The sequence below is a fragment of the Parasteatoda tepidariorum genome, chromosome 6 (genome assembly GCF_043381705.1).
Source record: "Parasteatoda tepidariorum isolate YZ-2023 chromosome 6, CAS_Ptep_4.0, whole genome shotgun sequence".
Classification (NCBI taxonomy): domain Eukaryota; kingdom Metazoa; phylum Arthropoda; class Arachnida; order Araneae; family Theridiidae; genus Parasteatoda; species Parasteatoda tepidariorum.
Genome location: NC_092209.1, coordinates 48,228,643 through 48,249,898, shown reverse-complemented (window position 1 = coordinate 48,249,898; position 21,256 = coordinate 48,228,643). Strand labels below are relative to the sequence as shown.

The following is a 21,256-nucleotide window of genomic DNA, read 5'->3' as shown; positions in this document are numbered from 1 at the left end:
TGTGTGTGTGTGTGTGTGTGTGTGTTGGCCCTATAAAACGGGCTGACGTGTGTGTGGATTCGTGGCCATAGGATGGCGCCACTGAAAAACAAGAAACGCACACTCTGCCTTAAATTTGCTCGGTTTCACCAAGCAGGCTTTCCCGTGCGGCAAGTTGCATTAGAAACAACAACAACACAGTCAGTTATTGTGGCTTGTGTAAGCATGTTAATCGATCGTTCCACAGGGGATTGTGAGGAAGACATTTCCACTGTCCACTTCCCTCATCTTGCTATTTAGTTACTGGTAATGAATCAAGGTTTCTAGTTTTAAGAAGGACAGTGAATTCTGTAGTAAAACGACCTTATAATACAAAAAAAAATCTGATACTATGCCAAACTTTATAATTCCTTTAAGAATTTTTCTTACTATTCCTGTAACCATTACTACTGCAGAGCGTTCAATTTCAAAATCAAAACTGATAAAAACATGTGTGAGATCAATGATGACTAACGTCCGCCTATCATCTTTGGCACTCATTTTTATTGAGAATTATTTATCAACTTCTTTACTATCTATCTACTTTTATTATAATTATCTATCTACTTTTTTTCTGTTTTAATAGACAATTCTGCTACTCAGAAAGCTAGAAAAACTGTATTAAAACTAACTTATCCATATTTATAAGCAATATTAAAAAAAAAATTTCTTTCAATTTTTTTTCTTCTTTAAATGTTTTATTCTCAAAATGAGGAATTAGTTAATAAATTAGGAAACGAAATAAGATCGTTAAACGAGAAGATAATTTTTGAAAAAAAATCTGATTGAAATAAAAAATTTTATGATTAATATTCATGCATATATTTAAATAAAACCTGATTTTGATAAACTCCGATAAAATGCCTCAATGTAATATTTCGCCCACAGCCGCTAAAACACTAAGCAGGCCCCTGATGGAGATTTTTATGAGATATTACAAAACAGAGTGACATCAAAATCACATTATTACCAAATTGAGACAATTCAAAACGGCCACACCTGCGACTATGTGACCATTTTTGACTTTTTTTATGATGTCACTGTGACAATCTGAATTATCTGGGAAACTTTCGACCACTCTTCTGATCAAATAATTAAGACCACATTTCCCAGATTGCGGCTTTATTTTAAGGGTGCAAAATTTTCAAATCCCTCAACAACAACAAAAGTATGCTTATTCAGACATTGTACTGGTTTGCGTCTGATTTCATAATTTAAAATATCATCTGCACTAACTAATTAGTATATTTGAAACCATCTCAATGAACCATTAAGATTGAAGCCTAGTGCATGAAAATTCAATCATTAGGGGATCAAAAGTTATTTAGAGTGTTTCGTTTATTTTTTGTTTGCACTGTTCATTAATGGTAATCATTACTAAACCCCTTGTATTCATTAGTTGAGGCTTTTCCTTCATTTTCTAAAAAAGATTTCTTTTTTCAAGTTTTAAAGATTAATTTCTTTTCCAGAAAATAATAAATTCCAGAATTACACATTGATTTTAGAGAAAAATATAACGGATTGTTGAGCTTTTAAAAAATTAGAAAGGAAAGTATATAAAGTACTAAATGTGCTGATTCCATAACAATTTAATTTTTGTATGAAGTTGAAATATTTTACATTTCACTTTATTGATATTGTTTCGAAACTTCTTTCACAATAAACCATATCAACAAAACACAGAAATAACTTAAACTACTGATTCGATTTAATTTGCATAGAATACTAGATTTATTGAAAATGTAATTTATTGAGAAAAAAAAGTTTAGTTTTTTTTTTTTTTTTTTTTTTTTTTTTTTTTTTTTTTTTTTTTTTTTTTTTTTTTTTNTTTTTTTTTTTTTTTTTTTTTTTTTTTTTTTTTGCAATTTTATTATTATGTTAATTTAATAAGCAACAAAATGAAAAAAAATTCTACAATGCAAAGATGCTTTAACATAACAAGAGATAAAAATCCCTTGAACTAACTGCTTCATTTTATTTATTTACTTATTCATTCATTTATTCATTTTTTCCTCCTTTATTAGATACAGTCTTGTTTTGGACCCATGAGACAAAATAAAATTATACTATAAACTGATTATTGAAATTTTATTAGAATTTAATATTAGATCAATGCTATATTTTTTTATTCATTTAATAACCCCGGTGAACTTTGCTGCAACAGATCTACCGGGTGTTCCGCTATCACCTCCCTTACTATGATTTTTTTAATCCATATGAAAGATGAAGTAAAAAATATATAAACATTAGAAGTCGCTATTTAATGCTCGAAAAATGTATACAGAGAACGATGATAACGATGCACCTTGTATATTAATTTTGAACAGAATAAAATTCCTACGTCTGTATTTTTTGTCTTCCTTATTTCCTAATGTACTAATACAAGAGAAATTAAATTAACGATTTTAAGCGTGACTGTATAGCTCAAAAATTTTTGCTAATTGTTTAATTATACCTAAAAGAAAAAATGTTGCTAGAAAGTAAAATAGCTGATTTATTCACTTTCCTTGTTTATTTATTTATTTTTTTCCAATGAAACTGAAAGAGCGATAAATGTTTGAAAGTCTTATTTGGCAGCAAGGACTGAAAAGAAATCCAAAAAACTATGTACAGTTCATAAAATAAGAGAGTCAACACCCTGAATAACTTTTTATCTAATGATCGGATTTTCACGGACTATAACTCTATAGGTCGCAGACCTTACATTTAATAATAAATATGCTAATTAATGCATACTTTAATTTTTTGGAATCATTTTTGATGGATTTGGAGTCTTGAACCTCAAAGTAAAGGAGGGGATAGGTATTCGAGTACTATTTCATTTCTACTTTGTATTTTCTCGTTTAAAATTACTTATTTTAAAGTTATGTAAATTTGTATACTCACAATTTAAAAGTATTTCGGCCATTATTAAATATAATAATGAATGCACTGAATAATTATTAGAACTTACTTTTAGCATGGAATTATTATAGAATAAACGAATTTTATAATTGTTTGCAAACATTTTTGGTTGGCTTAAAATGTTCCCGAGGTATAGTTTAGTACGCAAAATGTGAAATTAACATTAAAGGTACAAACTTTTCACTGCTCTCCTGCTTCAAATATCGGGGCCATCTTTTCAGATTACGGCTACCCCCTCTATTGTGATTAGTCGAAAAAAAGGTATGTTTATATAAGAAAAATGCGTTTTCCTGCCTGATGTCATAAACTCAAAATATCATCTAAACTAATTAATTTGCATATTTAAGATTAGGCCCTCGAACCACTAGACTTATGTCCCCTCGTACACAGAAATCCGATCATTAGATCAAAAGTTATTCAGAGTGTTCACTTTTTTTTATTTTATGCTCAATACATATTAAAAACCATTACATTCGAAATAAAATTGATTTTTTTTGTACTCTTTTTCTTGTAATATTTTTTTAATTACTTATTTATATTTCTCCCTCCCTTTAAATTTCTATTTAAAAAGCGGAAACGAGGTCAATGGAATTAATGTTTTATCTGTTTTCCTTTCTAAGAAATATCTCTAAAAATAATACAACTCTCCCATTAGAAATGTTTACTTCGATAATCTTTCTCCAGAATAACAGGGGATTTTGGGAAAGTGAACAATCCGTGATTAAGCTTCTTATATACATTGTATCAACCACTCCTATACTTACAAATATTGATTATTTTTTCTTTCGTACATACGTTTTGAAGTAAAAGGATGTAGAACATTCTCAGAAAGGGAAAAATAGATAAAATAAGACATGACAGTTGCCATTTCATTTTATTCATCTTATCACTAAGGTCTAATGCAATGTAAAAGCTGCCTTTGAATTTGTCTTTAATGATATGATTAAGAAAAAAGAAGAATCGTTTTAAAATTAACGGGAAATATTCTCAGGAATGAAAAAAAAAGTTGCATTTTTATAAGTATTGTCTTATAAGTAGATGTTAAATCAAAAATAAAGGCTGGTTCGAAGCATATTGCGGCAAAGCAAAAATGGGGGGGGGGGTATACTTTCCCTGAAAGTTTTAATATTCTGAAATTGCTTCTTCTTATTTGGTAAAATTATTGTTCTGAAATAATCTTATTGAAATAATTACATCGTAATTTATTTTTCATATAAATGTCTAGAAGTGAGGGGATATAAAACATTCTAAGAAAAAAAAATAGATAAAAGAAATCATTCTAATTGTTGTTGCATCTAATTCATCTTGTAATTAAGAACAAATCCAATGCAAATATTGCCGTCGTATTTAAACTAGGTGATAAAATGAATACAAAAAGTAAATATCTTTTCAAAATACATGAAAAATGTGTTCAAGAATGAACAAATTATTATTATTATTAGTAGTAGTAGTAGTAATAGTATAAAATATAATTTTATTAGTTGAAGCTAAATGGAGAAATCATGAATGAATGATCAATTGCTGTAAGTGCTGAAAAATGGAAGTTTTCCACGATAATGGAAATTTAAATATTTGTAAATTGTTGCTTCAGTTTTGTTAAAAATATTTTTTGAATTAAAATTGATATTTATTATGTCAGTATCTTCCATAAATTTCAAAAGAATTTAAAGAGAGAAAGAAGGGGAAAAAATTCAAATGAATTTGAACATTTTTTTTAATAACGTACACAAATTGCTTCCGTTAGGTTTTTTTTTCCTTCTTAATTTTATTTATTTATTTATTTTTGAGAATAGCTATCTCGATATTATGGTCATACTTATTCAAATAAAGTACTTTAATGAATTAAAAAAATTATTTTAATAACTATTGCAAAACTTTTCTTAAAAGTTCAGTACTTTTGCTTCATTTCTCATATTGCTTTTGTGAAGATAGTTTCTACATTTATTCTGTTTATAATTAAAAATATTTGAATTCAGTGAACCATAATAAACTAAATTCAACTTGAATTGTCAGTTTTGCCAACCGCGCACTTGTATATTTATAGCAAAACTGGCGCTATTTACATTTAGGTTGAGCCTTGGTCTAAAATGGTTAGGTTGAGAAATAAGCCAAATCATGTGAATTAATTTAAATTCATAACGTAATATATAACTAGGAATGTGAGAATTACGTTACTCTCTCAGAATAAATTATTTAATGGTTAAGTGCAAATTTTATTTTATAAAAGATACCAACATCAAAAATTGCGTAACTCTTTCTCATAAATTAATTGTAGAATCAGAATAATAATTTTATTCATAGATTTATTTACTGAAAAAGCTTTATTAACTTGCATTTTAATTTTTTTTTAAATTTCCTTCTTTTTCAATTTTAATTTTTTTTTACAAAAAAAGTATATTATCTATGGTTTTAGTAAGAAAGTACTAAAAATTATTTGTCATGCTGGTGTAATGATAAAATCTTCCTATAATTTATTTTTCACAGCTTAACTATAGTATTTTCTCCGCCTTTCATTTTCGTGATGATTCTCTTTATGAAGTGCATTTTTTTAAAGGAATGTTTAAAGCTTATACAGCTACTTTTTTTTAAATTTAGATAAGCTATTGGTGCCCTTTTACCGTTTCTTTTTTTAATTAGCCACCCAAGTTCGTATCAATCAAACATTTGCGATAGGAACAGAAGTAAAAATCATCAGAATCTCCTACTTCCAACAAAACCAACCACAACGTCTACATGTTTGGCTCCTGCGTCAGTGTCTGAAGTTTGGTTACAATGAGAAATTAGATTTCTATGCAATTCATTATTGTTTACTTCTAGATTAAGAATAATCTGACTGAAGCGGCAATTACATCAATGAATTAGCTCTCTAAATTTTTCCTAGCTTTTCCTTTCATTCGACGATTGATAACATTCTCAAGAATGTTGTTGCGGATGTTTTTCCCATATGGAGAGCAATGAACTTGCTTCCGGAGGTTTTTATTAGAGATATCAGTTTATATTAGGGACTGCTTATTATAAAAATACAAATTTCTTTAAATTCCTGTTTGAAAATTTTTCATTTGAAATAGGTTTCTTTTAGATGGCATCACCGGAATATTCTAGAAATTTTATTTTTTTCATTTGAATTTTTTCTGCACGTCCGCCAAAACACGCCACGCATGCGCTTTTTCGCCGTTTCTGGTTTTAGCAGAGACGTTGCAGTATTTCTGTGGTTATAATACCAAAAAAATTTTTTAGTTTTTCTATCTATTTTATTGGTGTTATTTACAAATCCAGACATAATAATGGCTCTTCCAAGGTGCTACTTTGACATGACTGCCGACGGTGAACCTGTTGGAAGAATAGTTTTTGAAGTAAGATTTTTGTAATGTTTAATCAATTTTGCATTTAAGCTTACTAATTAATTATTTATTATTAATTCAATCGAATTCTTTTTCTTTAAATTCGACTTTTTAAAAAAAAATTTAGCTGAAGAGCTAACCTTTGTCAAATTTTGGTTGAGTATTAACAAATATTTTCTTTAATAATTGCTACCGGTGTACAACATGAAATTTAGGGCGAGGCTTAGATTCTTCTAAGTGATTATAATCCATGTATCACAAAATTATTTTAATGATAAAATATGATTTCTGCGAGTGTATGTGTGTGATTTTGTTAATTAATATGAGAATTAACTTGAGTAGTGTTTAATATTTCATATCTAATCACAAATAAACCTATTTATTATGGATTTCACTTAATCCCAGTTCATAATTTGCATAGTTATTGCAATGTACATAAATTCTTATACGAAGTTATACATTCATGTGCATATCTGCCAACTCTATTTAATTTTCCAAGTAGAATACTGGGTTTATCCAAGTTTTCCTGGTTTAATTATAAATTCTCCCGATTTCTGTAAATTTTTGAAAATCACTTAAAATTCCCAAAATTGGAAAAAAAATCCATACCTTAAAAGGTTTCTTCTCCGTTTATAGCTATTTTTAAATAATTATTAATACTAAATAATGAAATAAGCTTTATATATAGTTGCCAGTTTGAAAGAATTTCTTTTTAAATATTCTTCAATTTTCATTTTTTTATTAATATTTTATTCAAAACTTTTGTTTTTTAAATGAGTTTAAAAATATGTTGTAACTATCTAAAATGATTGGATGAAAAGCTATTACTCATCAAAATTGTAAATAAACACAGTAAAAAAAGATTATATTGAAGGTATTTTCATGCTGTTCATTTATGAAAAATATTGTTGTCATTTTAAATTTATAGTTTTAAATGTAATGTACATTGCATATTTCACTGGTTATATAAATCTCTGAAGTATCTTAGATTCTATTAAGAATAGTTAGTTTAAAATTTATATTTCGTAAAATCTATTTGATTTTTCTTACTTACATACAGTTATGCATTTATACATATATTTATATAGATATTTACATAAATATATATATACGTACAAAGCAGGGTTGGCAGGTTTTTGACATGTGACAGTTTTTGACAGTTTAAACCATGGTTTAAACCGTCACGTCAAAAACCTCACTGTCGAAAATGTCAAAAACCTATATTCATATGTGAAATTTAATTAATACATAAAATTTATATATTTTTTATAAAGGATAGTGTTTCTAAATATGTTCTAGAAAAAATAAATTTAAAATTTTGAAGAAACACTTATATTTTGAATAGTAACCAAAATCTTGTACTTTTGAAAGCTCACATCTTTTGTAATATTATGTATTCATTTTCATGTGTTATTGAAAATCTGCAGTGATATTATTAAGAAATTTATTTATAACCAAATTTAGTGTATAGTATAGATTATACTAAAAATTAGACATTTTTAAAGATAAACATTAGCAGTTTTGTACATTAGACATCTTTTAAAGAAAAATCTTTTTAATATTCTTTTAAATCTTCTTAATAATCTTTTTAACATAAGACAATACAAATTTAAGTGCTTTCTGTTAAATACACAGAGTAGTTAGTGTCGATTTACAGTATATTCAGCCTATTCATTTACTATGCTGAAAATTTAGTTTATCCAAATACTTGTGAATTTCATTTTGCTGAATACGATATAGTTTTGTTGAATATCTAAATATTCAGCTGTTGAATAATTACTTCTTGCTTTCAAGATATGCATTATTTGTATTCTTAATACAAGTGGAGAAAAAAAAATTAAGAGATAAAAATTGTTTTAAAATGATAAGTGTAATAATTATAAATAAATATAATAAACAATATGAATTATATTTATCATTATTCATAAATATAACTACTTTTAAATTCAAATTAACATACTGGATAATAAAGATATTCGGTATAACATTAAAAAAAAATTTTTATACACTTGTATCTTATATCAAGTTTGTATTTATACAACATAACTTGTAAGTTCCTTATAAATATTAGTTATATGTTCCTTATATGTCAAAAATGCATAGTAATAAACTTTTAATTTTCTTAAGTATCAAAAAGAAAAAAAAAATTTTTTTAAATATAAATATTTAAACAATTTTTGTGCAAAATTTTTCTGCACATGCATTTGAATATAAATTTCTGAGATTTTAAATCTGTTATTTTACCTTAATTTTAATTAAAAAATATTTTAAAACCTGCTGATTACCTATAGTATAATTAAATTTCAATATAATGCATGGCAACTGTTGGTAGTTTTGAAGTTTATATATTTTTTTGGCAAACTTTAGTTTTTGACATTTTTGACGGTTTAAACCAGTATTATACCCTTGTCGTGTCAAAAACCACTTTTTGACGTCAAAAACCCAACCCTGGTACAAAGTGGTAAATAATATTTTTCCTATTCATGAAATTGAATTAACAAACTTTTTTCTACGAATATCTAAAACAAATAGACGTGGCATTAATTCTAAATTATCACCAGGTAGTGTTTCTAAATCAGGATCATCTATCATGTGCAATCTCCAAGATTCTAAACTCACAAACTTTTCTGTAAAAAAAAAAATAATAATAATTTTTAAAAACTTAAAATTGTTGGTTTTGGAGTGGTTATGAGTTGGTCTTCTTTTGACTTGGTCTTCTGCATTTTTTTTTTTTTTTTTCAGTCCACTCTTTTGAAATTGCCTAGATTTAGCGATTAATTTTATTCAGATTATGATACGGAAGTATTCCCAATCATTATTTATAACCTATTTAGATAAATAATGGTCTTTTTTCTTGTCCAAATTTTCAATGTGAACTTTTGTATTAAATATTACTGAATAGTTAGCATGAAATTTCTGTTTCATAAAATCTACAGCATTTTTTTCTCTTTTATATTCACAGTTGTGCATGTATATTTGTGCAAAAAATATCATGAATAACATTTCTTCTATTTATGGATATTTACTTAGCAATCTTTGTCTTGCAAATATCAAAGAAGAGGACAAGACTTTCGGCATTGATTCTGATGGATCACCAGTCGCAACTCATTCAGTTAAACAATGATCTTATTTTATTTCTTGTTCGAATATTTCAGTTTGAAGATGTGAATTGTCAAGGCTATGAAATTTTTTTTGTGTGTTTTTCAGGTAAAATTTTAATTTTGGTGTCAACTCTAGGTAGAGAAGGCAAAGTAAAATCCAGTCGTAATTTTTATTTGTAATGACAATTTTTGAAAATATTTTCTTATTTTCCATATTTTTGTGTTGATTTGTTAACATAATTTTAAATTTTTCACAAATTATGTCTAAATTTTCACAAAATAGGTACCTACAGACCTTTGATATAGTCTTGTATAAAATAAATGTTGTTTTTGTAAAACTATATTTTTTATTCGAGTAAAGTCTTAGTTTTTGATGAATAATTTTCATAAACTTTTATATTTCTTTTTCATCCTATTTTTTATCCAAATTTCAATTTATTATGTTAAGAACAGTGCCTTTGCAAGAAATCCTAAAAAAATGTGCATTGTACAAATGTCTTAGCATTGAGCCAATGGAGGCAATGCATGTTTAAGAACACTAAAATTTTAAGTCTATTGCTATTATTTTTTTTTTTTTTTTTTTGTAAAATGAATTATATTTTAACCCAACTCAAAGAAATAATTATCATTGAACTAACAATGCTAGTTCAATTATGCTAGTCTAGCATAACATTTGGCTCAAAGAAAACATTTTATTATAAAGAATTATGTAAGATTTTCACTCAAATTTATTAATGAAGTAAGGTATTGAAATGTTAAAAAGATCACATATTAAATCTTCTAGATACCTGTTCTTTATATTTAAGAAAAATTAAAGATTTTGTTAATTTTTTTTTTTTTTTAGTAAAATCGTGATTTCATTTTAAGTGTTCACTTTTCAGAGCATCTTATTCTTGTATAAGAGGCTGCTGCTGCAAATAAGTAAACCTCCAAAAAAAAAATAGTATACAAGTACTGTATGAAAATCCTCTAAAATTGGAATAATGTACTTTGATAAATTTACTTAGAGTTAACACTAAATTGCGAGAATTAATAAGATTTGACTGTGTAAATTAAAATAAAATGTGTGTTTTAGTATTTAATAATTTTGTATTTATTGACAATTTAGGTTCAATTGGAACTTTTTGGTTTTATTTCAAATGTACAGCTGATGGGACAAATTTTTCTATTGCAGCTTCTAATTGTTTTGCAACCTCAGCATTTTGTTTCCTGCTCAACACCCAACAAGAGATGTAATCATTTTGTCCACACTTTGTTTTTGTTTGTTTTTTTATATTTCAGTAGAAATAACTTTTTTGAGCATCATATTTAATAAGTATCCATTTTGAAATTTTTGATAAAATCAAAAGTTTTGATTTGTTTTGCTTTATGTAATTGGTGGGATGGTAGTGTTGAGAATTTCGTTCTTTTTTCTAATGAAGACTTAACTGTAATTTTCTTGCATAAAAATTTAGGAAATCTAAATATTTTTCATATAAATGCATTTGCTGCACTTGTTGAGTAAACTTTTCTTGCTTAAACTATTTTCATCTTGCCAATAAATTCAATTTAATCTCAATGCTTTTTATTTTTAAAATTTTTTTTTAATGTTTTGTTTTTCCAAAAGATTTTCAAAAGTCTAGGAAAACCAGTCTGAACGCCACCATCCTTTCTTTGTACAATCTTTTTGCAATGAAGTATTGTCTGTATTTGAAGAGAACTCTGTTATTAATTTTCAGTTATAACAGGAAAACTACACTCTAGAATTTAATAATTCTTTTCATTTATTCCGCTAGCAAAATAGCTGTAGATGCCACTGAACTTTTGTAAGATTCATCTAATTTACCTCCTTATAAAATTTTTATCTTAGAAAAAAAATTATTTTTGTATAGCTTAGAAAGAAAAAAAACCTTTATTTATCATAACTAGAAAGAATTAAATCGATTTGCAACTGCGACAATTACTTGCTCAGTTCTTGACAATAACAGACAGTAGGTATCGATTCATTTTACATTGCATGTTATTTTATAAACTTGTTCTGTATACTACTTTAGGAAACAGGTATGGTGCATGTCTACCGCCGATGTTAATTGCTTCAGTGCCTGCTAGTGTTTTAAGAAATCAGTTAGAAATCTCAAATTTTTTATTAAAAAATTAAAAAAAAAAAAACATTGTAAATATGGCATAATATTTTTCTGTGTGCCTAAAAAAATAAGCCAAAACTAATGTTCAACAGGTTATGAAGAGTTGGCAATTCTTTATTGTGCTTACTATAGCAACCCATACTGTAGATATCTACCAAATCTAAACCTATATTAGTTATTTAAACATGTATCATGAGTATGGAACACAATCTGTTTGCTCAATAAATACTTAAATAATGTACCATTAATTTGCATTTTTTCTCTTTGATTTAATATTGTTACCTTTTGCTTACTTACAGCTACGATCAGATGTAGTTCCCAAAACAGCAGGTATGTGAAAATTTGTTTCTAATTTTTGTGTTAACTTTTTATCTCTTAACTCTGTTTGTATTTTATTTAACATTGCAACTAAACTAATCTGTTTCATTAATATGTTTAAATTTAATAATCACATTGTTACCAATTTTAAGTTGTCACCTGATTTTTTTTTAAAAAGAATTCTGAATTTAATAATCAACGTAGTGTACTATTTGCAGACAAAAATGTAAATTAAGACCTGTCTTAACATCAGTGATCAAGTGTACTTTCAAAGTTCTTCTCCATTTGTAAATTCTGGGTATCTTTAAAAAAAAGAAGAAAAAATTAGCACATCATTTTTCTTTCTAAGTATAATTTCTAACCCTTGAAAATTGAAGAAGTTTTAAAGTCCTAAAATTGTATGAATCATCAGTTTTTTTTTGTTTTTTTTTGTCATTGCAAACCAGGATAATTTTTATTTATTACATAACTGCACAAAAATAGAAAAGTTCATTGTAGCTATATAATTTTAAAGTCATAAGTGCTGCCAATTTGTGAAACAGTAAAAAATGCAACGAAATGTATTTTTTGTAATGACTTGTTGATATTGAAAAAAAATATGAATGAGGAGAGGTAGTGAGAGTTACTATGTTAATAATTAATCTAATAGCAAAATTTAATGTTTTCTGAATCGAAGTTTTAATTAATTTTTTTATAATTGTGTTATGTTATCTTTCAGTTATGTATGTTTCAATTTATTTAGATTCAATATTTTTTTCATTTATCATTTTAATTTTTTTATTTCATTTTATTATATATCAGAGGTGGCCAACCTGCGGATCGCGAGCCACATGCGGCTCTTTGAAGGATTATTTGTGGCTCTCGATAGATGTACCCGAGCTCCCTTTTAATTTTTGTGCTATTATATTTTTAAAAATTATTATCGTTCTGTATGTGTTTCAAAATGTCTTTTAAATTACTGCGCACAAATATGAAAGACTAAGTGCAACATTGCTCTATTCAAGGTGAGTTTTCCATTTCCAATATAATTATGACACAAAAAGCATCTGGAGAATTAGAATTAATAGAGATGCAAGAAGATCAAGCTCTACAATTAAAATATAAGTCGACGTCGATTACTGAATTTTAGAAATTTGTACCAGAATCGAAGTATCCTGAATTAAAAAAAGCTGATTGTAGAATTACTTCAATGTTCGAAACAACGTACTTATGTTAATCATTTTATTTCACTTTAAAATTCATGAAATCTAAAAACCGATCAGTATTAACTAACCAGCATCTCAAAGAATTACTGAGAAGTGCTGACACCAATTATTCATCAAATTTTAAAGAATTATCAAGAGAAGTAAAATAAATGTGTTTAATTTTTAATATTTAAATTCAATACACATATTTTGTACTTTTACTTATATGTTCTCAATAAATATAATTCATGTAAAAAAAAAAAATTCATACCTTTTAAATATGTATTTAATTGAGACTCGCGAAAAATTTCAAATTTTGAAAAATGCCTAGACTATCAAAGAGCTTGGCCACCCCTATTATATATATTCATTTCATTTTATTATTTATATATATATATATATATTTTCATTTTCATTTTTACTAACTGTACCAGAGAAGATTTAAAAAGATTAGTTTTGTATATCATTTAAATTAGTAAAAAATATCTAAATACAACCTACATGTTTAAAATTACAGCTTTCTGTTAATGCTGGCCTCTAACATTTCATTTTTTAATTAATTAAGTATACTCTCAAAATATACTTTCAATATTTGAATTGCCTCAGAAAGGTTTCATCATAAACATCAACTATAATGCAAGGCTGGAATGTTGATGACCCAAAAATACTTTTAAAAAATTAATAGATAATGTTTAAATTGTATTGATCATTACTTTTACCCATCACATAGTAGTTTCATCTTTTTAAAAAGTTATGCCGATTCATAATCTTTTGTTTCAATTGTCAATGTTTCTTTTATAATACATTTATTTCTGAAATGTTTAATAAAAAGAAGGTAATTATTCTTGTGATTTCTTTTTTCATTAAACAAAATTCATCGATTTTGAAATTTTACTAATTGCTTAGCTATTTCTATTTTATATGCAATTTATTCATTAAATTAATATTGTCTTGCAAAATTCCCGTTAATGAGTTTAGTGTGAGTGTGAAAAGGGAGATATGTTAATTGTTTACTTTTATATATATTGATAAGTCTAAAAAAAATTTAGCTTTTAAAACAGACCTGTAAATAATTATTTTAAACTTAATCAATTCTACCTGTTAAATTTTACGATCCTTTACTTTAAACTTGTGATGTATATTCTTAGTATTTTATTCTCTTTTATAGAAAACTTCAGAGCTTTATGTACTGGAGAGAAGGGTTTTGGATATAAGGGAAGCATTTTCCACAGGGTTATTCCTAATTTTATGTGCCAAGCTGGTGATTTCACTAATCATAACGGCACTGGAGGACGTTCCATTTATGGTGATAGGTTTGAAGATGAAAACTTCACACTGAAGCATACAGGCCCTGGTAATATACAGTTTTTGAGATACTATGTTTAACAATAAAAATAAAGCACAAATTTTTGCTTTATTCATATTATTTACCTTTTTGTATCAGGATTCCCATGGTACTTGAAAGTCTTTGAATTTTGTTGGAAAAATCAGAGCTATGATATAGCCAAGTTTTGATTATTTTGCAATAATAAATAAATAATATTTATGTTTTTTTTTTAACAAATTAATATTGCTATTCGGATGCCGAATATTCGGTAAATGGTCGATTTTTTGGGCCCAATAATTGGTGTTCAGCTGATATGCAGTTTCTTCGAATTTTAAATATAGTCAGTGTGTTACTTCATTATTATGGTGAATTAAAGTTGTTATCCTTAATACTTAACTATTTGTTCTTTTAATTTTTTACTAAGGATCTATAATTTTTTTTATCGTTTATGCTCATAATTTTACATTTAATATTTATCTCTAATTTATCTCTTCCGTGAATTATGAAATCAAACATCTTGATTCCTATGAAAGTGATTGGGGAATCATGTGTCAAAGATCTCATTATAGTCATTTGTAAAAAACTCGTTAAGGTATGCATCGAAATAACATTAAGAAGTTATTTCTGAATCACGCAAAATGATACATATTTAAGTGTGTTGTACATCATGCTTTGCAATTCTCATTCAAGTGATTTACAAAATACGCATCCAAACTAGTATAAGTAATTAAGAATTATCTATCTTGATTCCTATCAAAATAATTAATAGAATTATCCCTAATTGCAATTTTCTTCAAAAAAAAAAATGCTTTGAAAAAAATTTTAAGTGCTTAAAAGGTACTTATTTTTGTTGAAGAATTTGGCTACTCACCCTGTATATGTATCTCAGATTAAATTCTATCTCATTTAAGTACTATCATGGTGGTAAGGAGTACTTAATAAACTTATGTTTTTGTTATGTTAATGTTTTGTACTAAACAGAGTAGTGCCCTTTTTAATTAAAAAAATTATGTTTGTGTACAATTTCTAAATCAGTCTGATATGTGAAGGCAAAAAAAAAAAAAAAATATTATTGATAAAGACATTTTTATTTAAGCATTTATTGAATGCTACTTTAAATTGTTCAAATGAGCTCTTCTGAAAATAGAAAAAGACTTAAAACTATCATATTTGGGGGGAAATATTGTTCTGAAATTCATGTGTGTCTTACATAGTTAAAAACTTCATTGTATTTTAGTGTTTTAAATTTTTGCTAAATTATTAAATAGAATTGAATGTTAAATGTTTAAGATTATCATGTTTAGAATTTATTTCTGTAGAAAAAAAAAGTTAGAAAAATATGTTAGTCATTTTAAATGTACAGAAGAACCCCACACATTTGAACCATTATTAGTTTTTAAAAAAATTATGTAAAGGATCCTTATTAAACTTTTCAAAAAATAACTATGAGAAAAACAGCCACTCAGTTAATAATACAATAGAAAGACTGAATCTGTATTTTAATTGTGGTGATAACCCTCTAAAATCTAACGATAAAATAAATTCATATTATACAATAGAAAGACTAAATCTGTATTTTAATTGTGGTGATAACCCTCTAAAACCTAACTGTAAAATAAATTCATATTATACAATAGAAAGACTAAATCTGTATTTTAATTGCCGTGATAACCCTATAAAATAAATTCATATTATCTTTTTGAATACTAAAAGATGCAATTCAGATATCATGTAAAGCATTACATAGTTTAACACATATTGGCACTGTAATATAATAATAAAAAATATCACAAAAAACCTAATGTATGGCAGTATAACAGAATAAAAAGACAAAACTTTGATTTGCCTGCAAAAATTGCATGATACATTAATTACAATCAAAAATTATAGATACTCTGAATTTTCAGTAATTTGAAAAAACAATTTTAATTGTACAGATTAACGAGATTATGCTATATTTCTTAAATTGTTAGAAGTATAAATTCTCAGGTTTTTACTTTAAATTACTAAACATTCTCAAAAATAAAATAAATTTAGAAATGTTGATATCATATTTGCGAAAGAAAACAATTCCACCGTGTAATACAGTAGGGAACCGATTATCCGGAACGATCGGGACCATCGCTATTCCGGATGACTGATTTTCCCGGTTTTCTGAATCGCTACAAAAAGCCGTTTTTTTTTTTATTGTTAAACCCAACTAAAAAAATAAATAAATAAATTTTGGAAATAATCTTAAAAAGAAGAAAAAACGAATTAATACACTAATGATTATTTCTAAAATGATGGTAATTACCTTACCATCATTTACATCTTTCAAAAAAGAAAGAAAAATCCTAAAATCTTATGAGGAAAAAAAAAAAATTTTTTTTAAATGTTGGGAAAATTTATTGAATTTCGATCCGGTTTTTTTTGTTTTCCGGTTTTCTGATTTCCGGATAACAGGTTCTGTACTGTATTACATTTTTTATATTTTATTCTTGTATATTGTATTATTTCATTTTGTTCATGTAATTATTTTAATTAAATAAAAACAATTTTAGGAATCTTATCCATGGCAAATGCTGGTCCAAACACTAATGGGTCCCAGTTTTTCATCACAACAGTAAAAACTGCCTGGTAAGAAAATCTATCTTGTATGAATAAATTTTGTTTTTCTTGCTACTAAGCAAAAATTCTTATTTAATATTAAAAAAGATTACCTCTAAGTTTTTTATTGCTTTTTATTAAGTTTCTTAAATGTTTTAATAAACTGTTCAAATAGTTTTTGTATTATATGTTTAATTAAGCAAGTTCACATTCTTATAAAAATATAAACTTAGAAGGAAATATTGTTTTACAGATTTTTGTTAATACAGTAGGGAACCGATTATTGGGACCATCGCTATTCCGGATAACTGATTTTTCCGGTTTTCTGAATCGCTACAAAAAGCCGTTTTTTTATTGTTAAACCCAACTAAAAAAAATATATTTGGAAATAATCTTAAAAAGAAGAAAAAACAATGAAGTAATACACTAATGATTATTTCCAAAATGATGGTAAGGTAAACATCTTTCAAAAAAGAAAGAAGAATTCTAAAATCTTATGAGGAAAAAAACATTTCTTTTTAAAAAATGGAGGGAAAATTTATCGAATTTTGTTCCGGTTCTTTGGTTTTCTGATTTCCGGATAACGGGTTCTGTACTGTACTTTCTTATGTTAAGCACAATATAATCCAGCTGTATATTGCATTACCATTTTCAGTAATATTTGTAACATCACTCTATTTATAATAAGTATGTATGAAAATGTTAAGGATTTCAATTTATTACTTATATATTTTTTCCGAAGGCTTTTTTTGATTTGTATGGCAGAAGTAATGTAGTTCTGAATATAAGCCTGTCCATTTATAAGCTGAGAGTAACCCATGTATGAACTGACATTTAAAATAATTGATTAACAGTTTGGTTTAACTTTCAACTTCCCTTTTGAACTTACTAGCTATTTTAGTATATTTGTTTACCTTTATATTGTAGTATTATATAGTATATTTGTTTGCCAAAATAAAAACCTTTTGAATGTCCCACTGATATATTGTTGCCAACATCTGCGTTCCCCTACCATCTTCTCCTACCTGTCTGGATTGATGTCATCCATGTAGCGGAAAGAAGCATAAAAATGAGTGAAAATGTTATGTGCATTTTATCTCTGAATAAGCTTACATTACTGCTCTAAACATTTTACTTAAAAATGAGATATAAGGCAGGTTGTGCACACCTACTTTATATTTATTATTGTATAAACCAGCATATATTTTTTTTTAATTTAGAAGCTATTTGATGATATAAAACTAGTTGAATTTGTTTTCCCTCATACTTTGCTTACAATCTGAGATTTTTAGATACTTTTCAATGCAAACATATAATATATACTTTTATCAAAATCTCCTCTGTCCGTTCGATTTTCGATGTCTGGAAGTCTAATACAATTTTAAATGTTTGTTTAAATTATGAGTAATACTGTAAAATTTTCTGCGAAAAGTGTTCGCCTGTTTGTGTATATTATGCATATCTGCTTGCAATCGTGCTTAAGAAATTAGAGTGCTCTCTATCTTCCCATCATTTAGTATTATTGCTTTCAAACTGTTAAAAAATTTTCAATGATTAGTGTAGAACTTTGAAATTTTTGGTGCATATTCTAAAGAACATGAATTACTTAATACCTTGAACCTAAATTTATCTAATCGTCTAAATATGTCACTTTTTTTTTTAATAATTAACTTAAAGATTTGAAATTGTTTCTGGACTATATATATTCATGTAAAATATTATGGATAGTTTAAGTAATATTTTTTTCTATTGCAAAATTTAATTTGAATTTTTTTGGCTTTTTTGAAATTTTTCTTTGAGTGTTTTTAAATATTTGATAAATAAAAAACTATATGTAATAAGCTATGCGATTTATCGTATTAATTTTACAGAATTATTATTTTTTTTTACATATTTTAAGTATTAAAAGAGAAAAAATAAACTAAACAATTTTTAGATTAGATATTCTATGCAAGTTTTAATGTTAAAAAGCTTAATGGGCATACTGAAAATAAAATTAATATTTAAAAAGGGCTTTTTTTGTAAAAATGCTTATCAGTGTTTATTTTCTTTCATAAGTTTTAATTAACCCTTTCGCACCTAACGGGACACATACGTCCCAAGCAAATTTCAAAAAAATCTTTTGGGACAAAAATGCTTTTCTGTCTAATGGGAGTCTTTCCCACCAGTCCTGCCAATTTTTTTGAAGGTATTTTCATTCACAGAACATACTACTACTGTACATAATGCTACTGTACATAATGCTGCCCTACTCATAGTTTATGCTACCAAAATTGTACTGTTGTAAAAAAAAACTTTGCGAAAGGTTTAAAAGAAGAAAAAAAGTAAGTTCAGGCTAACCGAGAGTAAGTCGTGAAGTTTCAATTGCTGAAAAGAATACTTCAAAATATTAGAATGCAAACAAATTATTAGAAGAGAACTCAGTTATCTTCTCCTATGTTATCTCATAATTCATTTTCATTTGTATATTTTAAAATTTCCTTTTCAGTATTTGAAACTTCGTGTCTTACTCTAGGTTTGTCTGAACTCATTTTTTCTACACTTTAAATTTTAAATTAGTAATGAAGTAAAAAGAGAATTTGCGAAGTAAATTTTTTTGCTGTTTGGCGTCCTCTTAAATTTTTTCCAAACTTATTTTTATTTTTTTAATTTTAAATGTGTTCTCTCTTTTGTTATTTTTTATTTCTCATACTCATGGTGGTTTCTTTTTTTTGTAGGTTAGATGGAAAACATGTTGTCTTTGGACAAGTAGTAGAAGGTATGGATGTTGTAAAAAAAATTGAAGGCTATGGAAGCCAAAGCGGCAAAACCACCAAGACAATCGCTATTGCTGATTCAAATCAACTGTAGGCCCTTTCTGGCCTTTAAACTGACGGCAACTTTCATTCCATGTTTTCTCTTGCAACATGATTTAATTAAGTACGGATTTAAAAATTGTATAATTTTTTGCTACTTATTTCTTTTTTAATTTATATAAGTACAATGTGGATTTTTTTTACTTAGAAAAGTTCATGTTAGTCATACCTTATGAGGAACTAACATACTGGATATTCTAGTATATTTCCTTAACTTGTTTGTATGATCTGATCTTCTAATATGTATTCTCTGCATTTTTAGCTGGTCTGTAACTTTTGCCTTTTAATTTTCCCCCATCTCTAGAGTAGCATTCTTGTGACCTTAAATAAAGACATTTAATGTTCCGTGTAGTGTCATTACCTAACATTAACAATAAATTTACTAACTGTTGAGTTAGTTCATAATTGCATAAGTTAAGGTAGAATTATATAATTAATAACATTTTATAATTATAGTTCCTTTTTTTATGAATATACAATGATGCCATATATTCCAATATACCTGTGTTTATCACGATATTTAAAGATTCAAGAAATATATGAAAATCTCGCGTCAAATAAATTTATTGAAAGAAAAATTTCCAAGATGCTATATATTTTTTTAACATGAAAAACAAATTCTGCTAGTGGGGCTTATACAGTTCATTAAACCTCCTACAATTGTTTGTTCTATTTCTTTTATTAAAACCTTGATAGTTTTAGAAGAAAATATAAAAAAAGGAATAATGATCTAGCAATTGAAGCTAACATTATATCTCATCAGAAAGAAGTTTAAAATGTAAACATTTTTCGCAGTTGTATGAAAATTTATTTAAGTATTAAGTATATTGCATGAAAATTCACTTTTGATGACCCTTTAATAATGCATGTAACTCTGACTGATGTTGCATTCTGGAAGAAGGGTTTTATTCAATAGAATTTCAAATATGCAGTCTGATACATTCATAAATGCATCAGGAATGAAATTCGTAATTTAAACAATTTGATAATTTTGATTTAAAAACCATAGTGCTGGTGTAATGCGGAACAAAATATCTCAACTATCTGGTACATGGTGGGCGGGGTGCACAACCAGAACTAATTTCTGTTATGCAACATTTTTTCAACTAGATGAAGGGGTGGGGGAACCTATTTCTGAAAACTGAATCTTTATTTAGGGTACCCACAGTGCTAAAAAGTTCTAAAAAAACAACTTAATTTTTATTTTGGAAAATAGGCAGCATTAATTAATTTTGTTTCAAGTTCTTTTAAAGGTCCTTAATGTCAAGTATCACTAGTTTGAACAATTTTTGTAGTCTTACAAAAATATTTAAAACAAATTTTGAAAGACAAAAAAAGGGTATTTGTGAGGGGGACTCGGGGATGAGATTTTTTAGTGGATTTCCGCTTTTTCTCTTTTGTCTTTCGAATTTCAGCCTTTTTATCAAAAGCTGTGATTCTCTAAAAGTTTCAGGCTTTATATAAATATTCCTCCATTTCTGGAAATTCAGTCGGTG

General features: G+C 26.5%; 1 protein-coding gene across 1 annotated transcript; it reads left to right on the top strand.

Moving 5' to 3' along the window:
* The first annotated feature begins 5,917 nt into the window (after nucleotides 1–5,917).
* Nucleotides 5,918–20,105, top strand: LOC107449603 (peptidyl-prolyl cis-trans isomerase). The gene is made up of 5 exons (XM_016065185.2): nucleotides 5,918–6,275; nucleotides 11,787–11,817; nucleotides 14,158–14,343; nucleotides 16,860–16,935; nucleotides 19,623–20,105. The coding sequence occupies exons 1-5, from the start codon at nucleotides 6,207–6,209 to the stop codon at nucleotides 19,753–19,755; spliced, it is 495 nt and encodes a 164-aa protein (XP_015920671.1). The 5' UTR covers nucleotides 5,918–6,206; the 3' UTR covers nucleotides 19,756–20,105.
* The last annotated feature ends 1,151 nt before the right edge of the window (nucleotides 20,106–21,256 follow it).

What these genes read in the sequence shown, in the direction of transcription:
- LOC107449603 (XM_016065185.2), top strand. Translation starts at nt 6,207, where the DNA reads ATGGCTCTTCCAAGGTGCTACTTTGACATGACTGCCGACGGTGAACCT. An exon ending in TGTAGTTCCCAAAACAGCAG is followed by an intron (nt 11,818 to 14,157) that starts GTATGTGAAAAT and finishes TCTCTTTTATAG; the next exon opens with AAAACTTCAGAGCTTTATGT. An exon ending in ACTGAAGCATACAGGCCCTG is followed by an intron (nt 14,344 to 16,859) that starts GTAATATACAGT and finishes AAACAATTTTAG; the next exon opens with GAATCTTATCCATGGCAAAT.